The sequence below is a fragment of the Pleurodeles waltl genome, chromosome 12, assembly GCF_031143425.1.
Source record: "Pleurodeles waltl isolate 20211129_DDA chromosome 12, aPleWal1.hap1.20221129, whole genome shotgun sequence".
Lineage (NCBI taxonomy): Eukaryota > Metazoa > Chordata > Amphibia > Caudata > Salamandridae > Pleurodeles > Pleurodeles waltl.
Window position 1 is genome coordinate 652,979,517 of NC_090451.1, and position 20,970 is coordinate 653,000,486.

Sequence of the window (20,970 nt, forward strand, 5' to 3'; positions counted from 1 at the left end):
GAGAAGTCTAAACATGGGGCGCTTGGATCAGGAAGGGCTCTTCCGAACCTTGTACATCTGCCTAAGGACCCAACTCAGGGTAAATCCTTATCGCCCTCTCAGTGAATGTCTGTCTCAGGTGCGTCCAGGAATAAGGCCCATACCTGGGTAAACATCTCTGTTTTATCCCGGATCCTACAGATAAGTTGTTCGTAAGTCGTACTTTTGTACATTTCCATCAACCATTCAGAATGGATCGGCTCTGGGGAGAGCACCCTTCTATTGTTTCTTAGATCTTTTTCGCTTTTCATCCTTTCTCCCTTGGACCTGTTCTTAACTCCTACTGTTACCCTTCGATATTTTCTCCCCCTTTTCTTCCATTCTCCATTAAACCTTTTTTTCACTCTGGCCAACCTCCTATGGAAGTGTTCTGCACTCCGTTCCTTCTCTTTTAGGTATACCCACCTCATCTTCTTCCAGTCTTCCACCTTTTTCCTCTGCCATTCTCATTCTAACCTGTGTCCTATTCCAGTATTCTCCAATGAGTAGCTCTTGAGCTACTGGTAGCTCTCCATATACCTGTAAGTAGCTCTCTGTGTGCACCAGCTTATGAAATAAGAAGCCTTTGGTTGAAATAATATAAGCATAGCAACATTCAAAAGTATGTATACAACATGAAAATGTGTGCAGTTACAGAACTCATATGCTGATGTTTGAAAAAAAATAAAAATGAATTAATTTTCAAAATATATTGAAAGTTGATCTTTGAGTTATGGATTTTGAGGCAGTGGGAGGCTTTTTGCTCATAATACTACCTTGGTCCCTAGGACACTTCAGATGTGGTTGTTTAGCATTACCCATATAGAGGAATTTCAAACTGATAAAGTATTTTTGACATTAGAACTGGTAACCCTCCCTGGCGCACTGAGGAGATTACTGCTGCTAATCTTGCATGGGGTGGCCACTAATTCAATCTTGACTGATGCAATCATTATTACAGTGCTAATAATGGTAGCTCTGGATGATTTCCATTGAGCATAAATTGCTCTTATTGTAGAAAAGGTTGGAGACCCCTGTCCTATCCATTCTTATGCTATTAATCTGTCTCCAATCCTCAATTAGACAGTCCCCTCACCACACCACCATTCTTTGAATGCTGTCTCTTCCCTGTCATCCTCCATTAGACATTTCCTGACCCTCCCCACTCTGTTTAAGTTCCTTCCCTATCTGCCATTGTTTATCAGACAATTTTTCAACCCCTTCCCTTCTTTATGGCAGATTTTCTCCTCCTAGCTCTTTAAAGTCCCTCCTGCTCGCCAATCCTCCTGTAGACATGTTCTCAAGTCCATCCATTCGACCTTAAAGCTTTTATCCTCTGAATACATGGTCCCTTGGAGATTTTTCTCCACTTCTTCCATTCTTCTCCAAACTTTTATTCTCCCCAATATCTACCTCACACCCCTCCTTCGCCGTTGCCCCACGTACAGGTATTTCTCTCTCCTATTTCAGCTCCTCAGAAAGCCCTCTCTCCAGGCTTCACACCCCAACCCTCACCCCCTCCCTCCCCATTCATAACTGTGCTCCACTCACATTCTCCCACTCTTATTTCTCGGTTTACTGCTTGTCTCCTCCGGATAGCCCATCTCGTCCCTACCTTATTCACTCACCCCTGCCCCCCTCCCCTCAGCCCGTGTGATATACGTCCGCCTTGTCAACCGCAATGGGATAGTGGGCGGCGGAGGGGGTGTGCTTCCGCACTGCCGGCATGGAGACGAATTTTAAACGCATTCGTCAAACCCTACCAGCCACTTCTCAGACATATATATGCCCTTTTCTCACAGGCCTAAAAGCAGAGGTGCACAAAGCCCCCCAAACAACGTCCTCTGTGTGCGGGGGGCCCGAGCCGTGCGCTTGTGTCGTAGCCTTTGCCTGTGGGACGGATCACCGCCTGCGCGCTGCTCTCTTAAAAAGCTGCAGTGCACCCCTGCATTGCCCCACTGCAAGCAGCCGGGAGCAGCAGAGCGGAGGGAGCGGGGAGCGCGCGCCGGGATCTGCAGCGTCCCGTCACGAGCCGCCCGGAGCCCCCGAGGAGACAGGTGGGTGAGCCCTGACGCGCCGCGAGCCCCCAGGGAAGGCGCCAGACCCCTATGCACGCACTTTACGCCCCTTTCCACCAGCGTGACAGGGTGCGATAGGCGCTATGTGAATTCAACATTTCCCTGCCATAGGAGTAACTATTTAAGCCAAAACCCCTAGTGCACCTCTAGAGCAAGAAACTAGAGAGCGAAGTAGTTCTGGAAGTTGTGCCCCGCAATAAAGTCAGAAACTCAATTTACTAAGTCCTTCCCCTTACCCGTGTTTTATTATTGGCCAAGTGCATGCACATAGAAGAATTTACCATGAGCTGGTATAGCATGACGTAAAATAAAATGATACAAGAAACCATAAGATAACTTAGAATACCCTAACGCAGCATTATATAATAACATGATGTAATGTAATGACGTAGCACGGCAAAACCAGAATGTTATAACACCTCATAGCAAAAACTCAGTATGTAACACTGAATGACGTAGAATAACGTAGCATAACACCACATAACGTAACATAACAACTTTGCATAACGTAGCATAGCATAACAAGGATTCAGTAAACTGAGTTTCAGATGTTATACATCGCAAATTAACACGACGTTCCATTCTATAGCATAGCATGGCTTCGTACAATGCCATTCAGCAGAATATACCAATGGGATGGCTAACACATAGGACGGCATCACATATACTGTAACACAGCTCAACGCAGCATAACACAAAACAGTGCAACATAAAATGGAAATGACGTAGCACAATAGGGTAGCATTGTATCAAGGAAGACATTTTCGCACTGCACCGTGAAGCATTCTCAAGCATGCTGTTACACTCCACCCGAAAGGACGCTGACGGTGCACATACGACGAACGGAAAGTAACCCGCAGAACACTGCAGAGGACGAGCACACCGGGTCCTGGGGTAAGTTCTTGTCGGTGGCACCCAGCGTCTTAATTTGAAAAATAGAGCAAATTGAGTGATCCTGGGCAAATCGGCAAACTACCCCTGTCTCTCATCTAAAAATACGGACTGCATATGATTGATTAACCTCTACCGTAATGCGTTATATGAGTGAAACACATATTTAAAATATAAGTGGGAATTATCAGTATTCAAGAGGTCACTTTCAGTGCTTAGGAGGTGCTGGAGTTCTGGAGTTGGTGCAAAACGTCCACTGTTAAATTTTGCCTAAAAAACGAGCGTCCCAGTATTGCTTTTCACTAACGCGCAATCTCTGCAGACGTCCGTGCTCTGTTCAGATCTACGATCGGTTTTTAAAATATAAACTATTTAAAAAGGGAATGCTGCTCGGGTTATTGATTTAAAAAAAAACAAGCCGACAAATGCGCGGCACCATGGCTTTTATTTAGGTTGCGTCTATGCGCTTTAACCCACTGAGCTACCCAACAAACCGTAGTGGCTGCGGAGACCTCTCTGGTAGTTTTGCAACTACGGGTCCGGCTTGGGTTCGGAGCTGACCGTGTTCGGCTACAGCCGGACTCAGGGCTCCCGGACTGTAATGTAATTAGTGTATCATGGACCCTATCCTAATGCAAGGAAGGAACCGGTGTGCCATGGATCCAGGCGCAAGGAAGGAACGGTATGCCATGGGCCCTAGTGCAAGGCAGGTTCTGGTGTGCCATGGGTCCCTGCGCAAGGAAGGAACCAGTGTGCCATGGGTCCCTGCGCAAGGAAGGAACTCGTGTGCCATGGGTCCTAGTGCAAAGAAGGAACCGGTGTGCCATGGGCCTTAGTGCAAGGAAGGAACAGCTGTGCCATGGGCCCTAGCGCAAGTAAGTAACTGGTGTGCTATGGGCCCTAGAAGGAACCAGTGTGCCATGGGTCCTAGTGCAAGGAAGGAACCTGTTTGCCATGGGTCCCTGCACAAGGAAGGAACCGGTGTGCCATGGGTCCTAGTGCAAGGATAGAACTGGTGTGCCATGGGTCCTAGTGCAAGGATAGAACTGGTGTGCCATGGGTCCTAGTGCAAGGATAGAACCTGTGTGCCATGGGTCCCTGCACAAGGAAGGAACCGGTGTGCCATGGGTCCTAGTGCAAGGAAGGAACCGGTGTGCCGTGGGCCGTAGCGCAAGGAAGGAACTGGTGTGCCACGGGCCCTAATGCAAGGAAGGAACCGGTGTGCCATGGGTCCCTGCGCAAGTAAGGAACCGGTGTGCCATGGAGGAACCGGTGTGTCATGGGCCCTAGCGCAAGGAAGGAACGTGTCATAGGCCCTAGTGCAAGGAAGGAACAGGTGTGCCATGGGCCCTAGTGCAAGGAAGGAACTCGTGTGCCATGGGCCCTAATGCAAGGAAGGAACCGGTGTGCCATGGGCCCTAGCGCAAGGAAGGAACCGGTGTGCCATGGGCTCTAATGCAAGGAAGGAACCGGTGTGCCATGGGCCCTCGCGCAAGAAAGGAACTGGTGTGCCATGGGCCCTAGTGCAAGGCAGGTTCTGGTGTGCCATGGGCCCTAATGCAAGGAAGGAACCGGTGTGCCATGGAGGAACCGGTGTGCATGGGCCCTAGCGCAAGGAAGGAACGTGTCATGGGCCCTAGCGCAAGGAAGGAACTCGTGTGCTTGGGCCCTAATGCAAGGAAGGAACCCGTGTGCCATGAGCCCTAGAAGGAACCAGGGTGCCATGGGTCATAGCGCAAGGATAGAACCGGTGTGCAATGGGTCATAGCGCAAGGAAGGAACTGGTGTGCAATGGTTCCCTGCGCAATGAAGGAACCGGTGTGCCATGGGCCCTAGCGCAAGAAAGGAACTTGTGTGCCATGGGCCCTAGTGCAAGGCAGGTTCTGGTGTGCCATGGGTCCCTGCGCAAGGAAGGAACCGGTATGCCATGGGTCCCTGCGCAAGGAAGGAACCGGTGTGCCATGGGTCCCTGCGCAAGGAAGGAACCTGTGTGCCATGGGTCCCTGCACAAGGAAGGAACGGTATGCCATGGGTCCTAGTGCAAGGAAGGAACCGGTGTGCCATGGGTCCTAGTGCAAGGAAGGAACTGGTGTGCCATGGGCCCTAGAAGGAACCAGTGTGCCATGGGTCCCTGCACAAGGATAGAACCGGTGTGCCATGGGTCCTAGTGCAAGGAAGGAACCTGTGTGCCATGGGCCCTAGCGCAAGTAAGGAACCCGTGTGCCATGAGCCCTAGAAGGAACCAGTGTGCCATGGGTCATAGCGCAAGGATAGAACCGGTGTGCAATGGGTCATAACGCAAGGAAGGAACTGGTGTGCAATGGTTACCTGCGCAATGAAGGAACCGGTGTGCCATGGGCCCTAGCGCAAGAAAGGAACTTGTGTGCCATGGGCCCTAGTGCAAGGCAGGTTCTGGTGTGCCATGGGTCCCTGCGCAAGGAAGGAACCGGTGTGCCATGGGTCCCTGCGCAAGGAAGGAACCGGTGTGCCATGGGTCCCTGCGCAAGGAAGGAACCTGTGTGCCATGGGTCCCTGCACAAGGAAGCAACCGGTGTGCCATGGGTCCTAGTGCAAGGAAGGAACCGGTGTGCCATGGGTCCCTGCGCAAGGAAGGAACCGGTGTGCCATGGGTCCTAGTGCAAGGAAGGAACCGGTGTGCCATGGGTCCTAGTGCAAGGAAGGAACCGGTGTGCCATGGGCCCTAGAAGGAACCAGTGTGCCATGGGTCCCTGCGCAAGGTTAGAACCAGTGTGCCATGGGTCCTAGCGCAAGGAAGGAACCGGTGTGCCATGGGCCCTAGAAGGAACCAGTGTGCCATGGGTCCCTGCGCAAGGATAGAACTGGTGTGCCATGGGTCCTAGTGCAAGGATAGAACTGGTGTGCCATGGGTCCTAGTGCAAGGATAGAACCTGTGTGCCATGGGTCCCTGCACAAGGAAGGAACCGGTGTGCCATGGGTCCCTGCACAAGGAAGGAACGGGTGTGCCATGGGTCCTAGTGCAAGGATAGAACTGGTGTGCCATGGGTCCTAGTGCAAGGATAGAACTTGTGTGCCATGGGTCCTAGTGCAAGGATAGAACTGGTGTGCCATGGGTCCCTGCACAAGGAAGGAACCGGTGTGCCATGGGTCCTAGCGCAAGGAAGGAACCGGTGTGCCATGGGTCCCTGCACAAGGAAGGAACCGGTGTGCCATGGGTCCCTGCACAAGGAAGGAACCGGTGTGCCATGGGTCCCTGCGCAAGGAAGGAACGGGTGTGCCATGGGCCTTAGTGCAAGGAAGGAACCGGTGTGCCATGGGCCCTGGTGCAATGAAGGAGGATGGCCCTTACTGCTGCTTCAATAAAAAAGCTGCAGTAATCAGGGTTCGGTGGGCCCCTCAGTCCTCTTGGAGCCGGTTTCACTGCACACGCTGCATCGACGGAAGCTATTCCCCTGCTAGCAGGATCCCGCGCAGGGCAGCTCTGCAGTCGCGGCTTCAGCTGTTCCTTCCGATCGATATCCGGCCGGGTTACAATCGATTCACTGTCCACGACCGCGCAGGGGTGCCTGGTGTCCCCTCCAGTTTTGTAGCGAAAGAGGTGCGTGTACTCGGAGCAGGATATAACAGTCATCGCTACTCATCGATCCATACGATGGTAGCTCAGTGGGTTGTACTCTCTGCACATCCGTCTCCGACTCTCCGCTGACTCAGCCTTTCATCTTTCCAAGAGAAATAACAGGAGCGTCATCCCTTGGATAATTAAAACAGCTATTACGCACGCGCTAAGAGGCAATTAATAATATTAATAAACAAACCTTTTTTAACTGGTAGTTAACGGTGTTTGAAAGCTGCAGGAAACTATGCACACTTTTTAGGTGAACTACTTGTAAATTGCAGCAATTACGAGGTTTAAAAATAAAATTTTCTAGTATTTCAGAAATCTAAACATTGTTTATGGTCTCGGCAGCAGCCATGTTAGCAACTAATTTAAATCAATAATATTAAAATCTAAAAAAATAAAGGGCCATATGTACGAAAGCTTTTTCCCATAGACACAGAATGGGTAAAATCCTTTAATACATCTGGCTCAAAATCTTGCCAGGAGTAAATTAAAAATGTTGCATTACAACTGCTCTCATTGCAGTGGCAGCTGCCACGTGATTAGCCATGGAGGCCACACATAGGCGGCCACTGCATGGTGGATCAATGTTACATTAGTTCCAGGGGTGTACCTTCCTTTGGTGCAGCAGGTACAGTGGCACCAGTTCCCAGAGGCATTAGGGGCCCACTAAACCTTGGCCATTGCTATATTTTATTATTCAAACAGCAACCAGGGACCAATTTCCATCCTTGCATTGAGTCCATTACACACTGGCTACGCTACTGATTAGTTCTGTAATAAAGATCCATAGATGCCTTATAAAGTGCGAAGTTCTAAACAAAATGTCACAAATGTTTGCTGCAAATGCTATATTTAGGCCCAGATGTGTAAAAGGATATTGCAGTTGCAAAGGCTTTGATTTGCTAAATCAACCTTTTGTATGTACAAAATGCAAATTTGAAATTTGGTAACATTTTACTGAATCACAATTGAAGTTTGCGAGTAGGTACAGAATCACTATTTCAATGGAGTGTGTTTAAGGCGTCACTCCAAAACAGCAATTCATAATGGGATGTAAAAATATCTAGCATGATATCTCTTTCTATTCTGCTGCATGGTTTGGTATCTCCTCGCTCTTCAACTCATTACTAAATCACTGCTTAAGTTTATTTGACAATTGTTAAAAGCATTTTTGCTGCTGTTGTGAGGAATGTTTTAAAATGTTGTCCTTTTTGGTTATTATATTTTAATCCAATAAAGTTTTGTATTGATTGATTGACCTTTGCACTGTAAATGTGAGAATGTGTGTTTATTAGTACAGTTGCTCTAGATAACATGTATACTGTGCAACATATATTTTCACTGCCCTGGCATAAACAGCTACAGATTCTGTACTGGAACGACCTGCCCCTACACACGAGTCTCCTCCTTACTTCTTGAATTCCACAAGAGCTGAAGATTGTCTTTTTGAGTTGTTCCTAGGCCCTAGGTTTGCTCAGAGTTACACCTCCTCGGCGCTAAGGTACCCTCTTGGCTAATAGTGTGCTCTACAAATCTACATAATATAACATACATCATATGTTTTTATTGTCTGCTATTCATTGTTTTTGCATCACAGTTGTGCTGGTGTCAGGGTGTTCCTAAACACTTTCCAGGCTGTGGCACAGGGCTATAGAAAGACAGTTGGAGTTATAACATAAATATTAACGGTAGACCATAGCTTAAGGGTCTGTACAATGTATGTATATATGTACGGCTATTTGTTTAGAGCCAACACAGCTGGTAAGCTACAGAGCTTTGGCTTGGGTGAGGATACAAGTAGGAATACAAAGGTACAAATGGTTGACCACCTATGAATTATTAGTGAGTTGTTGGTGTAGTGTGCCTTAGGGAGTTGTGTTCAGTTTCTTCCTGAATTGCAGGTAGGTCATGGCAGTTATGCAATCAATGGGTGCTGTTCCAGATTCTGAGTACACAGATTATAAAGGGCTGCACTCTGTTTTATTTTCCTTTTGTGTTTTTTGGGTCTGTCTCGCCATGCCCTGGCATCTGGCGTGGCACTGTCTGCCAGAAGTGGTTAGCTCCCGGGCCATGTACTGCAGCGTATTACTTCAACTACCCACGTCAACTGGATACAACTCAAAAGGCTGTCTGAACTGAGGCATTTTCATGGCTTTCATAAATCTCAAAAACTTTGCTTAATTGTGAAGGGTACTGGGAGAAAGTTCCAGAAGATAGAGCCTTCCACAGAGCTTCCAACCTCCAAGATATATATATTTTGCTGGGTGAAAGGAGAGCTTGTATGACTGTAGGCACGTAGTTGGCAGGTGGGATCATGTGGGAGATATAGAAAGGTGTACATCCATGGAAAGCCTTGTGGGCAGTGCATCTGAGAACATCTGAATGGCAGTTTAGAAATGCTGTTCACCTCAGTGAGCAAGGACATTTCAGAGTCTACAGCGACTCTCAAGTTGCACATTTTTTTCAGTCAGATGGAGGAGATCCCTGAGAATTGGCATTCAAAGGAGGCGAGGGAGGCATGGATGTGGTGTCCAAAAACAGGACTTCTCACAAAAGTGATGGGTCAAGTGTTTGAATTAATCTGATATACTGGTAATTACTCAGGCTAGTTTATAGGCCACTGTTTTTTGCACACTGTGCTTGCTCAGATAGACAAGTGATATGCAAAGCAGACTTAGTCCTCCGCCAATGGGAGCAGCCTGGCTCAAAGGTACTAGCTCCATCTAAACTGGAACACAAGCAACCCATTCATGTTTTTGGGTGTTTTCCGCCTTCAGACCTTCAAGAAGTGCAGTTTGAGTTTTATGGCACAGTGAGCATATGACCCATGCTTTAGTAAATCTGTCACACTTAGAAAAACCGAAAAAGTAATATTTAATGCCTGTTTTATTCTCAGATACCAATAAAAGCTAAAAGTATATTCGGACAACCCTCAGCCTAGTACACTGCACAATCCAAACGTTCCATTCTCACTCATGGTTGTGCCCACCTCCAAAATTCGGTTACCCACAGCTATTTAATTCAGAACATAACTCCACAGCGAGATTGAATGTTCATCAATGAATTGCCATTGAATGATTAAATAAAGATTTCATTGCCCTAACCGACTTTTGGATGAAGCATCTTTCAATCACTATAGGCAGGACTGTAAATGAACTTACTTTAAACATATGACTTTAATTAGTGCCTCCATGTAGAGTTCTGTTTTTGGATACTAGTGATAACTCAAGGACACATTCCTGTCCACTATTGTTTGCCAACTATGCCACACCAGACAGTGAAATGATCTGACCAGTCCAGTGGAATTGGATTTTCAATCTTGACAATGATCGTTTGAGGTTGAGAGTTCAACCTTTTACACATATAGATGATGAGAAACTTGTTTAAGATCCTTGTTTCTGGTAATTTGGCTTAAAGAGGAGCTTCTACATCATTCTGAGCTCCCAGTGAAGATTGCAATCGCATGAGAAGGTTTTGTTTGCAGCAGGATTGGTGCAGAAAGTGCATTTTTACCTGGAGTGATAGACATGGTGGAATAAAGTGGGTATCTTTTCTGGGGTATCTACTTCCATAGTTAAGCATTAAAAGGTGCAAAACTGATTGTTTTTAGGGGTTTGCATTGAATGACTTATCTGTAAATCATACCAAAACATACACCAGCCCTCCCCTTCCTGTCCAGGCAAGTTGTTAAGTAGTGTCTTTGCAAAAAGAGATTCAAGGTGGTTCTGAGGAGTCTAAAATGTATGTTTGCTGAGCGGAAATCAGTTTATTATATGATGTGGTTGTTGGACCTCACCATGTAGTAAACTCACAGACCCCAACTGGATCTGGTCAGATTCTTTTGAAAACCCTTAGCTCTTGGCAGCAGTGGCTCTGAGCAGTCAGGCCTTAATACAAGTACAAGTGTAAAGCATTAACAAGTACCAAAACAGTTGAATAAGAAGAAAACCCAACAAAATAAAAATTCGCTACCAATTTATAAAAATAGCTTGCATTTTTGTCTTTAAATAGACACCTCAATGACAAACATCCACTGGAGGGTTCTGGAGATATGAATTTTTAAAGGAACTGTAAGTCAGAGCTTTTCACTTAGCGCAATAAATGATTCTAATAGACCGCAATGGCGGTAAACAATTAAACATTTATAAATTTGTAAATAACTATTTCAGCGCTCATGAGACGACCAGCTCTGTCAGGGAGCTACTCACAGCCACTAACAAGGTCCGGTTGAACAGCTAGCTCTCAGTCAAAGCAGTCTCCAGTCCAGTTCCATGCTCTGAGAGTGAATCGCCATAGACTTTAACGAAGTGGTCCTGATGAAAGCAGTACAGAATGATGAAGATGGCCAAGGATGCTGAGCTGTTGACGGGGATCTTCCTGTTGCCACACCTTGGTCTACTAACACTGTGGAGTGACTTTGGCCACTGGGGTCGATGTCCCTTAAAGTCCAGGTGAAGTTCTGCCAAACAGTTGCCAATGGTCTACTGGACTCAGGTTACAGTGAAACCAGTGGCTCCCTTTAACTGTTGGTAATGTCTGTGCTGGATGACCAAACTACATTGCAACAACTCTCCCAGGTCTGGCAGACTCAGGTGCAAATTTGGAGAGTCAGGGTTTACTCTCCCAGGCTGCACTTGAGCGGCGAACCGGCGGTCTTGGCTACCTACTCACCAAGGCATGCCTCTTCATCTTTTGAGGCCCTGTAGCTGTATCAGGAAGTCAGGAAACTGATTGTGGGAGTCACTTCTGTTTGGGGCTCAGGGATGACTCTTCTTCAAGCAGGGCCCCACAGACACAGTCCTCTCTTTGATAACCCAAGAAGCAGCAGGGTCAGTCCAGTCTACGGTGTAGCATCTTTTTGCTGGGTACTGGGAACAGCAGGGCAGTCCTTCTTCGGTCCTCTCTCCAGCACAGAGGTGATCTGAAGTCTGGGTGCCAGGAGTGCCACTTTTATGCTCAAGTCGTGCCCTTGGAGGATGCAGGGACTCCTAGCCAGTAGGTTACCAGGTCCTCTCCTGCCTAGTGATGACTTTCCATTAAAGTGTGGCATCTAGCTAGCCCAAAATGCACGATTTTGGGCACCCCCAACATGGCAAAACCCTTTTTTCGGTTTATGGAGGTCCCTAGGCTATCCCAAAGGTGTGCCTACCTGAGGGTTACATGCCCACGGAAACGTTTACCAGCTGCTTCCCCCTTTCTGTCCCCGGTGCTAGTTGTCTGCAAAAATAAAAAAGCAGCAGCCCCTCTTGTGTGTGTCGAACATTTGCCCATCAAATTTAGCTCCCCTTTGAAGCCTGACTTTTGGGCTCACACCCTGTTTTGTCTCCCTGCGAGGAAGAGATCACACTTCTTCTAAATGGAGGTCCTTTGTGTTCCTTCCTGAGAGTCGTTCACACCTCCCCCCAGAAGGGCAGAAGACTGTCTTGTGGCTAACAACCATAAACTGTTATTGGAAAACTTTGGGCAACAAAGTAGCAATTTTCTAAACTTGCCATTTGCGCAAATGTTACATAAAATTAGACAGGAGCATCAAGTCAGGTTTAAGGCAACTATTCTTTTGATACCTTGAACCTTCATATTTATTAGTCCCATTCAGAAGATGCATTACTGGTTTGTCAGCGTGTAACCCTGACTCGCCAAAGGGGCTACTAGCCTTTCTATAATAAAAACGATGATGTGTTTTTTTTTTGGTTTAGAACATGTAAAAACACATATCCTACATTTTAATGTACAGCACCTTGCCTTAGAGCTTGTTAAGCTTTCTTTAAGGGTATACTTATTAAAAAGAAAGGGTTGGGCTTTGCTATTACTTTAAATGGGAAAGTCGAGTTAACAGTGTAAAAACTGCGCTGTAAGTCTTCAGTGGCAGGCAGGGAGACATGCTTTTGCCTTGTCACACTTGTGGTGGCTCGAAAAAGTGCTGCAGTCCGTTAGACACTTTAACATACAGAGCCTGGGTACCCCATTATCATATCCTGGGGGCTTATAGGTAATTTAACTTATGCCAATTGTGGGTGAGCAAATCAGACATAAGGGTCAGAGCAATGGCACAGAGGCCTATTTGGTAGGGCTCAGTGCACATTCAGAGTCAAAAACCCAGCAGCATCAGTCCACAAACTTGGTTGTCATCATTCAAAAAGAGGCATCTCCTTACATTTGTCAAATGTCATATTGTCATATGCATCATGGCATGGATATAAACAATCTTTGGGTGCACTCAGTGTTTGAGTATCTGAAAAACAAGGGTCGCCTGCCATTCACCCCCCCAAGACTCTCACTTTGCCCAACATGTTCTCCACCACCAAGAGCTTTTGGAATGGAGCACTAATTAAATGTGTACTCTCATAAGTAAATTCATCTCAGCCTGATGGCCAATGTCCAGCTGCTTTTAGCCCTTAGGCTACCCTAGTGCAAATTTTCTTAAGTAGCGAGACCAAACAGAAAATACTTTGTCCCACCTGGATGAGAACTTGCCTTTCAACAAGTTTTCTCAGACCAGCCGACATAAAATTGGAAAATAAAACTCAAAATAATGATATTGCAAAAGTAATATACAATTTGTCAATCACTCATACTAAAGAGAACAGCAGTGATTTAGTTGCTAAGTTGTTGCCCAAGCAACCTCAAAGTCCAGTTTCTTACAACTAGTTTTGCAATTGATCTTCATTTGTGTGGCACAGGGTCAACAGGAAGTCTTTCCATAAGGAGGAGTAAGGAAAAGCCAATAACATTTAAGACCCCTAAACTCATTTGTATTTCAGTAGCCAAATTAGCAAATTTTTTTTGACATCCACGAATGTTTTGCTAGCTAGTCTGAAACAAATCAATGTGAAGCTTTATGACCAAACCCGGGAGTTTTAAATGTGACTCTCAGTGTGAACGGCAGCCGGAAGTGTGACTCCAGTTTGAGGGTAATTGAAGTGGCCCTTCCATAATAGGCCAAGTTTAAGGTGGCCTGTATTTCGCAGCTCATTAGAGGATGCTGGTAGATGTACCGGAAAGTCAAAGTAGAACTATTGTTCTGACTCCTGAAGATTACACCTGGGTGTTCCAAGACTATTCAGTTTGAGCATAAATGTTACATTTCCACCAACATCAGTTACTGTCAAACAGCTATGTGCTCAGTTTCTCTGTTTGTTGTAATCAAGGCCGCTGCATGTATGCATGTATAAATGTATGTATATATAAGTGTATGTATGCATCATTTATTTCTAGAGCAGTTGCACGCCATAGTATAGTGACACTAAGAAAAGTTATGTCAAAAAGCATCAAAAACACACAAGATCAAGGAAAGGCCAAGAGAAAGGTGCCATTTAGATGGAAAAATTGCAGTTTTTAACTTCCTACAGAAAGGTGGATCTCAGAGACTGTGGGAAGGCATTCCACAGCTTGGTAACTGCATCAGAGAAGGCCCTGCCCCCTACTGCCGGTTTGAATATCTTGGCCAAAGACAACATAAAGCGGCCTCTGGATCTCTGCTGGCAGGGAGTGACCTGCAATCATAGCTTATGTTTCCAGAACTGAGGCCCACTACCAAGCATGATGCAGTGTATGGTGGCAATAAATGGGTAAATTATGTAGGAAGTTTGCAGAATTAGGCTGCACGTAAGACTTAAATTATGTGGAACATTTTGCGGTTGTAGTCAAATTATTAGGCACATTCTGTGGCAGTATTTTTCAGATAATATAAGGGTTCCCAAATTATGTAGAAAGCAGATTTTTTTAGAAAGACAGTTATACACAGTCAGCAGACATTGTACCAAATGTTACTCATTTCCGATTAATGGTTTGGTCTCGCTTGGAAACACGGCACGCCGCCCTTTTAATAGTGTCCTTGGCGAGTCCGCTGCGCCTCTCAGAGGAAACTAGACAAATAGAATGTTGAACTCAGCAGAACATAAACCTATCAGTACATCAAATGAGCATCACACCTCTGTCCTCCTCAAGAAAGCTTCTTTTTCTATTTCCTGGTAGAACTGGGAGTAAGATTTTTTGGACTTTTGAAGACTATTTTTCCTACAAAAACCCTCCCGCAGAATGGACGACATTTAATGTGGTTTTATATGAGTATCTCATTTCCCAGGAACTTTAAGGTTTTCAGACTTTAAAACATTTCTAATATTTTCAGGGTTCCACTAAAGTCTTACTGCCCTCTCGAAATGGTCAGCTTCGACAACTGTGTGGGGTGACACTGTCATCAACAACGAGAACAGACATTTTCAAAACTTTCGAACCTTTTAAGTGTTCAATAAAACAATGTAAAGAAATGCTAATTATGACATATGTTCAGTTAAGTAGTTATTTCAATTTCTGCAATTCGCTCCATCTTAATCCTGAAACCTTAATAAAATATTTAATGTCAGGCCTTTCAATGGCAAATCATGAATAATTTTCCCACCCAGCGAATTCTGGACAGATTTAGCACCCACCGGGAAGGCTCTATATTTTGTATCACTTTCCTTTTCGAAAACATTCACTTATATCATAGGGATGGTTAGATTTTCTTTTCATAGTTGTCTTAATTAAATTGTTTAAAATATAATTGCCCAGTAGAATGGGGCGATTCATGACATCAGATCTGCTGAAAAGTCGTGGAATAGATGTTGAACATAGATGCCTCACCTATAAAGGAGAGATGTCATCACAGACATTACGGACTGATTTGGAGTTTCGGGAGGGTTTACACCATCACAAACATGACGGATATCCCACCTGCCTTATTACAAGTGCATCATATCCAATGGTACTCCTATTATGGTGGACGGGATTTCCATCACATTTGTGTTAGAGAAGCTCTTCCACCAAACTCTAAAGCAGACCCAGTGCCCTGGCTCAAAACACAACTGGGGATAAGGAAATTCAATTTATCCAAGTGCAGTTGTGCCTGGCTGACTGCATCAGGTTCAGATATCTCTGCAATTATTTGGAGATTATTAATAGGTCAAACTTGAACCAGACGCCTACAACCGTCATGGGCTATAGGCTTTGTGTACCGAGGAGCAGGACAAAAGGAGCTTTTTTCATTTAATGGATTAGTGATTTGATTAAAGGATGGTTTGATCAGAGTTCAATGTGTGAAATTATTTTTGTAGCACAGTACACAAGCTCTTGCTATGCTAATGGCACAAAACTCCGGATTCATACTCAAAGGTATATATATATGGGTTCAATGTGTTTTGAGCACAGAGGATAGAAGTGAAAGATAGAGGTTATGTCAGTGTCCTGTGCCATTGAATAGAAATTACTGATCCTTTTGGAGAAAAGATTATACCTCTGATAAATTTGCTAAACAGTACTGAGATCTGAGATATCCTTAAAAGGGATAGCGGCTAACACAAAGGAGGTTGGTCAAACAAATTTGAAATACTCAGGAATTATTCTTTGTATGAGAAAAAGTCCCTTTCCCTTCTGATGATGTGCGTACGTAGTATATGTCTTGGTTTTACACTTTGCAAGCAGTAAGTGTGGTATTCCTCCAGTACATTTTGAAACTTCAAGTGATAAAAAGACAGGAAGTGGAAGGTGGTGGAAGAAAGAGGCACGAGGTGGTATCAAAGCTGGGCAGCCTTGGTATTCCCCAACCTAGGCATTCGCAGTGCCCTCCACAGGCTTCCAAGAAAAACTTTGGATCCCTGCTCCAATTTTGTTTTAAGTAGGTACATTTAAATAGAGTGGACATTATGGTAGAGATTGGCCAATGGCCTGCAGCAGATAGGCCATCGATCAATGGTTTCATCCAGAAGAGCCAACACTATAAGCATTTATACAATCACATTTTGCAGCAGCCTATTTGTTATACTATGTGCAGTCTATTTTTACTGTGTGTAATACAGTTTTTATTTGAATGAATTACACGTTCACAATACTTTCTGTCACAGTCTTTGACCTCACAGCACTGTAAATAGACATGTCACAACAACTCAGTGCACCTACCAGGATTCAAACCACTGCCACAATTACACACACACTGACATCAGAAGTGATTGTGTTAACCAACTGAGCTTTCCTACTAGTTTATTGCATTTCCCACAGATTAGTTTAACTTGCATTTATTTTTCAGTCAAGGTGTGTGTTATGTTTTATATGAAGTTACCAGTCGATGAAAGTCCAACAAAAGTATTGCAGAGTATTTTTTTGTTTTTAGCTACGTCTCTGCCCCTGCCCCCAAACTTGCTGACTCTGTCCCCATTGTTTTCAGGATTACAGTTCCACTACATTTTTATGTCCCGTTACCTCTCCCCAAGTCTGCTTTAAAATATATGCTTTCAAGTTGTCTCACAATTGGTTGGTGATCTTTTTGTGTAACCTTTAAGGTTCTTTTTAATTCAGCACCTTGAAATTCTCATTACTTAAGTACAACACTGGGGCTTTGGAGTTGACGTGCTAGTATGAAAACTCCTGGCTACATTTCTTGTAACAGTAGGCACTAGAAACACGTAGAATTCAACAAGGTGACATCAGGACAAAACATACTAAATTTGCATTAGAAATTAGCTGCAGCCTCTCAGTGCTTAACCCTGAGTGAGGCGTGAAAACTGCTCCCACAGCAGAGACTAGGGCAGTGGGTGTGTGGGGATGTGTTGTTATTCCCTTAACAGGATGACCAGTGGGCTGGATCCAGGAATCAGATTAACTTCAAAGAAGGGCTACCATGTCACAGACAGGGCTGGCTGAAATCACAGTGAAAGGGGAGCTAGTTTAGAGTGACCACAAAGGAGGAGAGGCTGCTCATTCCCGTGGCCACCTCTCTGGGGTGGGCACTCTGGATCTGCACATGGGGAGAAGGGTTCCACCATCTTGGATTTAGGCAAAGAAGGGTACTATGGGATTGTTTGCTGTAGAGCACACAGGAAATGCTGCACAAACATGTAAGGTGACCCCTGGGAACTTTTACCATATTGGTTGGGGGGCAGAATTCATCCCCATGCACATGCTAGTGCCAGGCATAAATGTGGCATCCCGAGTACCCTCTTCTGAACACTCCTTAATCTGTGGAAGATCAGAAGATGGTTGATTCTGCTTCTGAGACATGATAAGAGCCCTGGAGGGTGGGACCTGCTTTCCCTCTTGCTGTGCCAGCTTTAGGGCGATACTACCAGTGCCACTGCATAGGGTGACACTTAAATCACAGGCTGAGTAAACGTAAGAGGAGCCTGCAGAGATGTTTGTGTGCACTGAATTTTTCAGGGGATAATAAGAACAGCATGCTAACTGTGGTGAGTAATGCACTTTATGCAGGATCTGTGAGTTGTCCAGTGATAGTTTAGACTCCTGCTTCAGTAGTATATTGGGTTAAGGTTCCCACTCTACCACTCATTGGTTTTGATGTTAATCCCTATCTAATTTCAGTCTTTGAAAGGGGTTTCACTTAAAATTACACCTACTCAAAGCAGGCAAACTGTTCAGCACATAAAGCATTAAGTGGTTGAACCTTGTGAAAGCTTAGAATTTTGTACTACAAGGGGTTCCTTCCTGTACAAAACTGAAGGTACCCTTTCAGTACAAATACTATCTTTGACATCACGTGGACACCCTTGTACTATGGTGCAAAACTGTGCGTGCCTTAGCTCAAGGCAGCCTATGGTAAGCCAGTGCTAAGAGCAGTAGCACCATATCTTAATAGAGATGGCACTGTTGTGCGCTCTCCCTTTCACACAACATAGCGCAGCAACTTTGCTGGGTTGTGTGAAAACTTAGAACATCGGCCCTTTCATTTCTCCAGATGAAACAATCTTAATGCGTAATGCCTACCCATATCAATGACGTTTGACTTCTAGACCTTGTGGCCTTCAATGTCTTATGTAACATTTCCTTTACATTGATTTGCATAGTCATTCATTGCCTCTATATAATATTTGTGTGCGATGCAAAGCACACTGATGCTCTACATAGGTATTAGGAGTGCTAATACATGTGAAAGAGGGGCTAAGGAGAGATGAGGGGTACCATTGGAGGGTGACAGTGAGGAAATATGTGAAGAAAGATGTCACCAGGATCTGTAAAACAAAGATTGTCACACCGGGCACCACCAATGCTAAAGCTGGCTCTGCCATTTTGTACCCAGGACACAGAAGTGGGCTCCAAGGGTAATAAAGCTGACCTCTTGTGCAATCTACAGGGACACAACAGCTACAAGAGGCTGTTCCTGCAACTGCCCAGATGACTAGATCCAACTGGACCTGCTCGGAACCCTGCTGGTGGCTTCTGCTGGAGTAAGAGTTGTTCCCCTCTCCCCCCTCCCAGCCTGTTCTCAGGTAATGGAACCCTGGACTTTGTCAAAGTGTGCTCCTTTTAACACCCTCAGAAACCTGGGACTTAGAAACCTTTTGGCTCCAAAGACTGCTAGAGGACCGGGGCAAACCTGCCAAGCCGATCCAACAGAATCAGGTTTCCCGAGCTCTGAGTTTTTTTTGCAACAGCAATTCCGATTTACCAGGACCTTGCAGAGAAGGTATCCAGCCTGTGGTGCCCTCTTCCTCTACAGCCTGCAGTCTGCCGCCTTGCCCTACTGAAAGAATCGCAGCTCCAAAAAAGTGACTAAGCTCTAATAAATAAATCTTTACTAGGAGCGCATGCCAAAAGTATCTGGCCAGTGGGGTGACCAGACTTTACTCATATACACTGTTCTGTTTGCAATGTGGCACTGGCGGTGGCAAGGTGGGAAATTGTAAGAATGTGGGGTAGAAGGGAGAGACCATTGAGGACACAATGGAAAATGTGCTAGATTGGTGGATGCATGCAGAACGTACAGTCTATAAGGCTAGAGGATGCCCCATGAAATTCAAAAAGGTTGGGTGCCAATGGCAGGAATACATAGAAGTGGACTAATGGAGGTTTGTTGCTATGTCTGCACACAATTGCTTATTATGATCTGTGGAAGAAGTACCAAAATGTCTTGTAAGTGTCAAGTTGATCTACTTGTAAGTGTTCAACTATTAAACTCCAATAAAAAGCTTTTTTTTAAATATCTGGCTGGTAAAGTGCCTTCTGTAGGTGTGAAATTAAAAATTCTCCTGCTCTGAGCTCTCCCGCCAAAACTCAAGAGCTTCACCGGGACCTCCTCGGATGGCTATCCAACCTCATGGAGCCCTTCTCTGCCTTGTCACGTCGAAGATTTTGTCTTCCATTTTAGAGAATAAGTCCAAAGGTAATTCCCTGACCAGGTCGAACCCGGTTACTGTGTCTGACCTGTGTTCCATCAGGGTCGGCTTCAAATCGCACCTTAGTCCCAGTCTAATGTGGCCAGTTGATTGTGGGTGGTGCTTAACGTTTTTTAGCATTATTTTTTATTTTTATTTTATTTTATTTATTATCTCCCATTTCCCTAATTGGATGTTTGTTGTTCTTGTGTCATTAAAAAAAAAAAAATATATATATATATATATATATATATATATACTCTATTTTTTCTAAATTGGTTTGGGATTTTTCTTCTGTTGCGTTTTGACTTTATTACTGGTTTGGTACCCCATAAATACTTTACATTTTGCCTCTAAGTTAAGCCGCCTGCTCTGTGCCATAGTTACCGGGGGATTGAGCTCAGGTTTATTTAATGACTTTAATGGTTTACTCAAGCAAGGATTGTGATTTTACGTGTGGTGGGTAGTTAACCCCCCTCCACTAACAACCCAATTTATTGCTCAAGAAGAAGTTTTGCAAAACTAATTGTGAGAAGACTGAAAGCAAGAGTGGCAACAGTATGCACAGTGGATCAGCATGGAGAAGAAGGAATGGAAAGTATGAAAAGGGGAGCTTTTGAGAAGAGTTGGTGCAAGAAGAATGCAAAACATGGTATAAATGGTAGCAAATCTGCTGGTAAGTGGTTTCAGTTGTGAATTTATGGGTCAACTGGCATCCGTAAGAGAGCTGAAGAACGTGCAGATAGGCTCATTGATTGGAATTATGCACGGATATTCCCAAGGTTCACTAGAATTAAGAGTGCCTTTGTTACCGAAGTACACTGCAGTAGTGGTCAAAGAGAGGTCAATGATGTTCTGTTGCAGGTAGTGTATAGATACGAAGTGGAAGTTGAAGATATAAAAGAAATGATGTGGAAATAAATGGATAAGTGATAAATGTTACACCATTTGCTTTTTCAATGCATATGTTGTTGTTGCAAAAGGCATTTCTTGACCAGAATATCAGTCGTTAGGAACAGTTGAAATAAGTTGATGTTCATTCTGGCGATTGTTGTGAGCTTCTAGATTTTGTTGAGTATTCTGAAGAAGTATTGACTTTCAATTGGTGTTTAACAGAGGATAAGGTATATGTCAACCAGAATGGAGAGATTTGTGATGATGGATGCACCAGGATACCATGTGAGTGGTTTAAAGGCTTGCAAGTGCTAGATTGGTTTGCAGCATTCGGGATGTGAATGTTGGT

At 44.8% G+C, this 20,970-nt stretch overlaps 1 protein-coding gene across 1 annotated transcript in view; it reads left to right on the forward strand.

Annotated features, from left to right (window-relative positions):
• The first annotated feature begins 1,577 nt into the window (after positions 1–1,577).
• Positions 1,578–20,970, forward strand: part of BCAN (brevican) — a 90,519-nt gene continuing 71,126 nt past the window's right edge. The window contains exon 1 of the mRNA XM_069218298.1: positions 1,578–2,075. Coding sequence (XP_069074399.1) covers positions 1,804–2,075 — 272 coding nt within the window. The 5' untranslated portion in view covers positions 1,578–1,803. The remainder of the gene's footprint in view (positions 2,076–20,970) is intronic.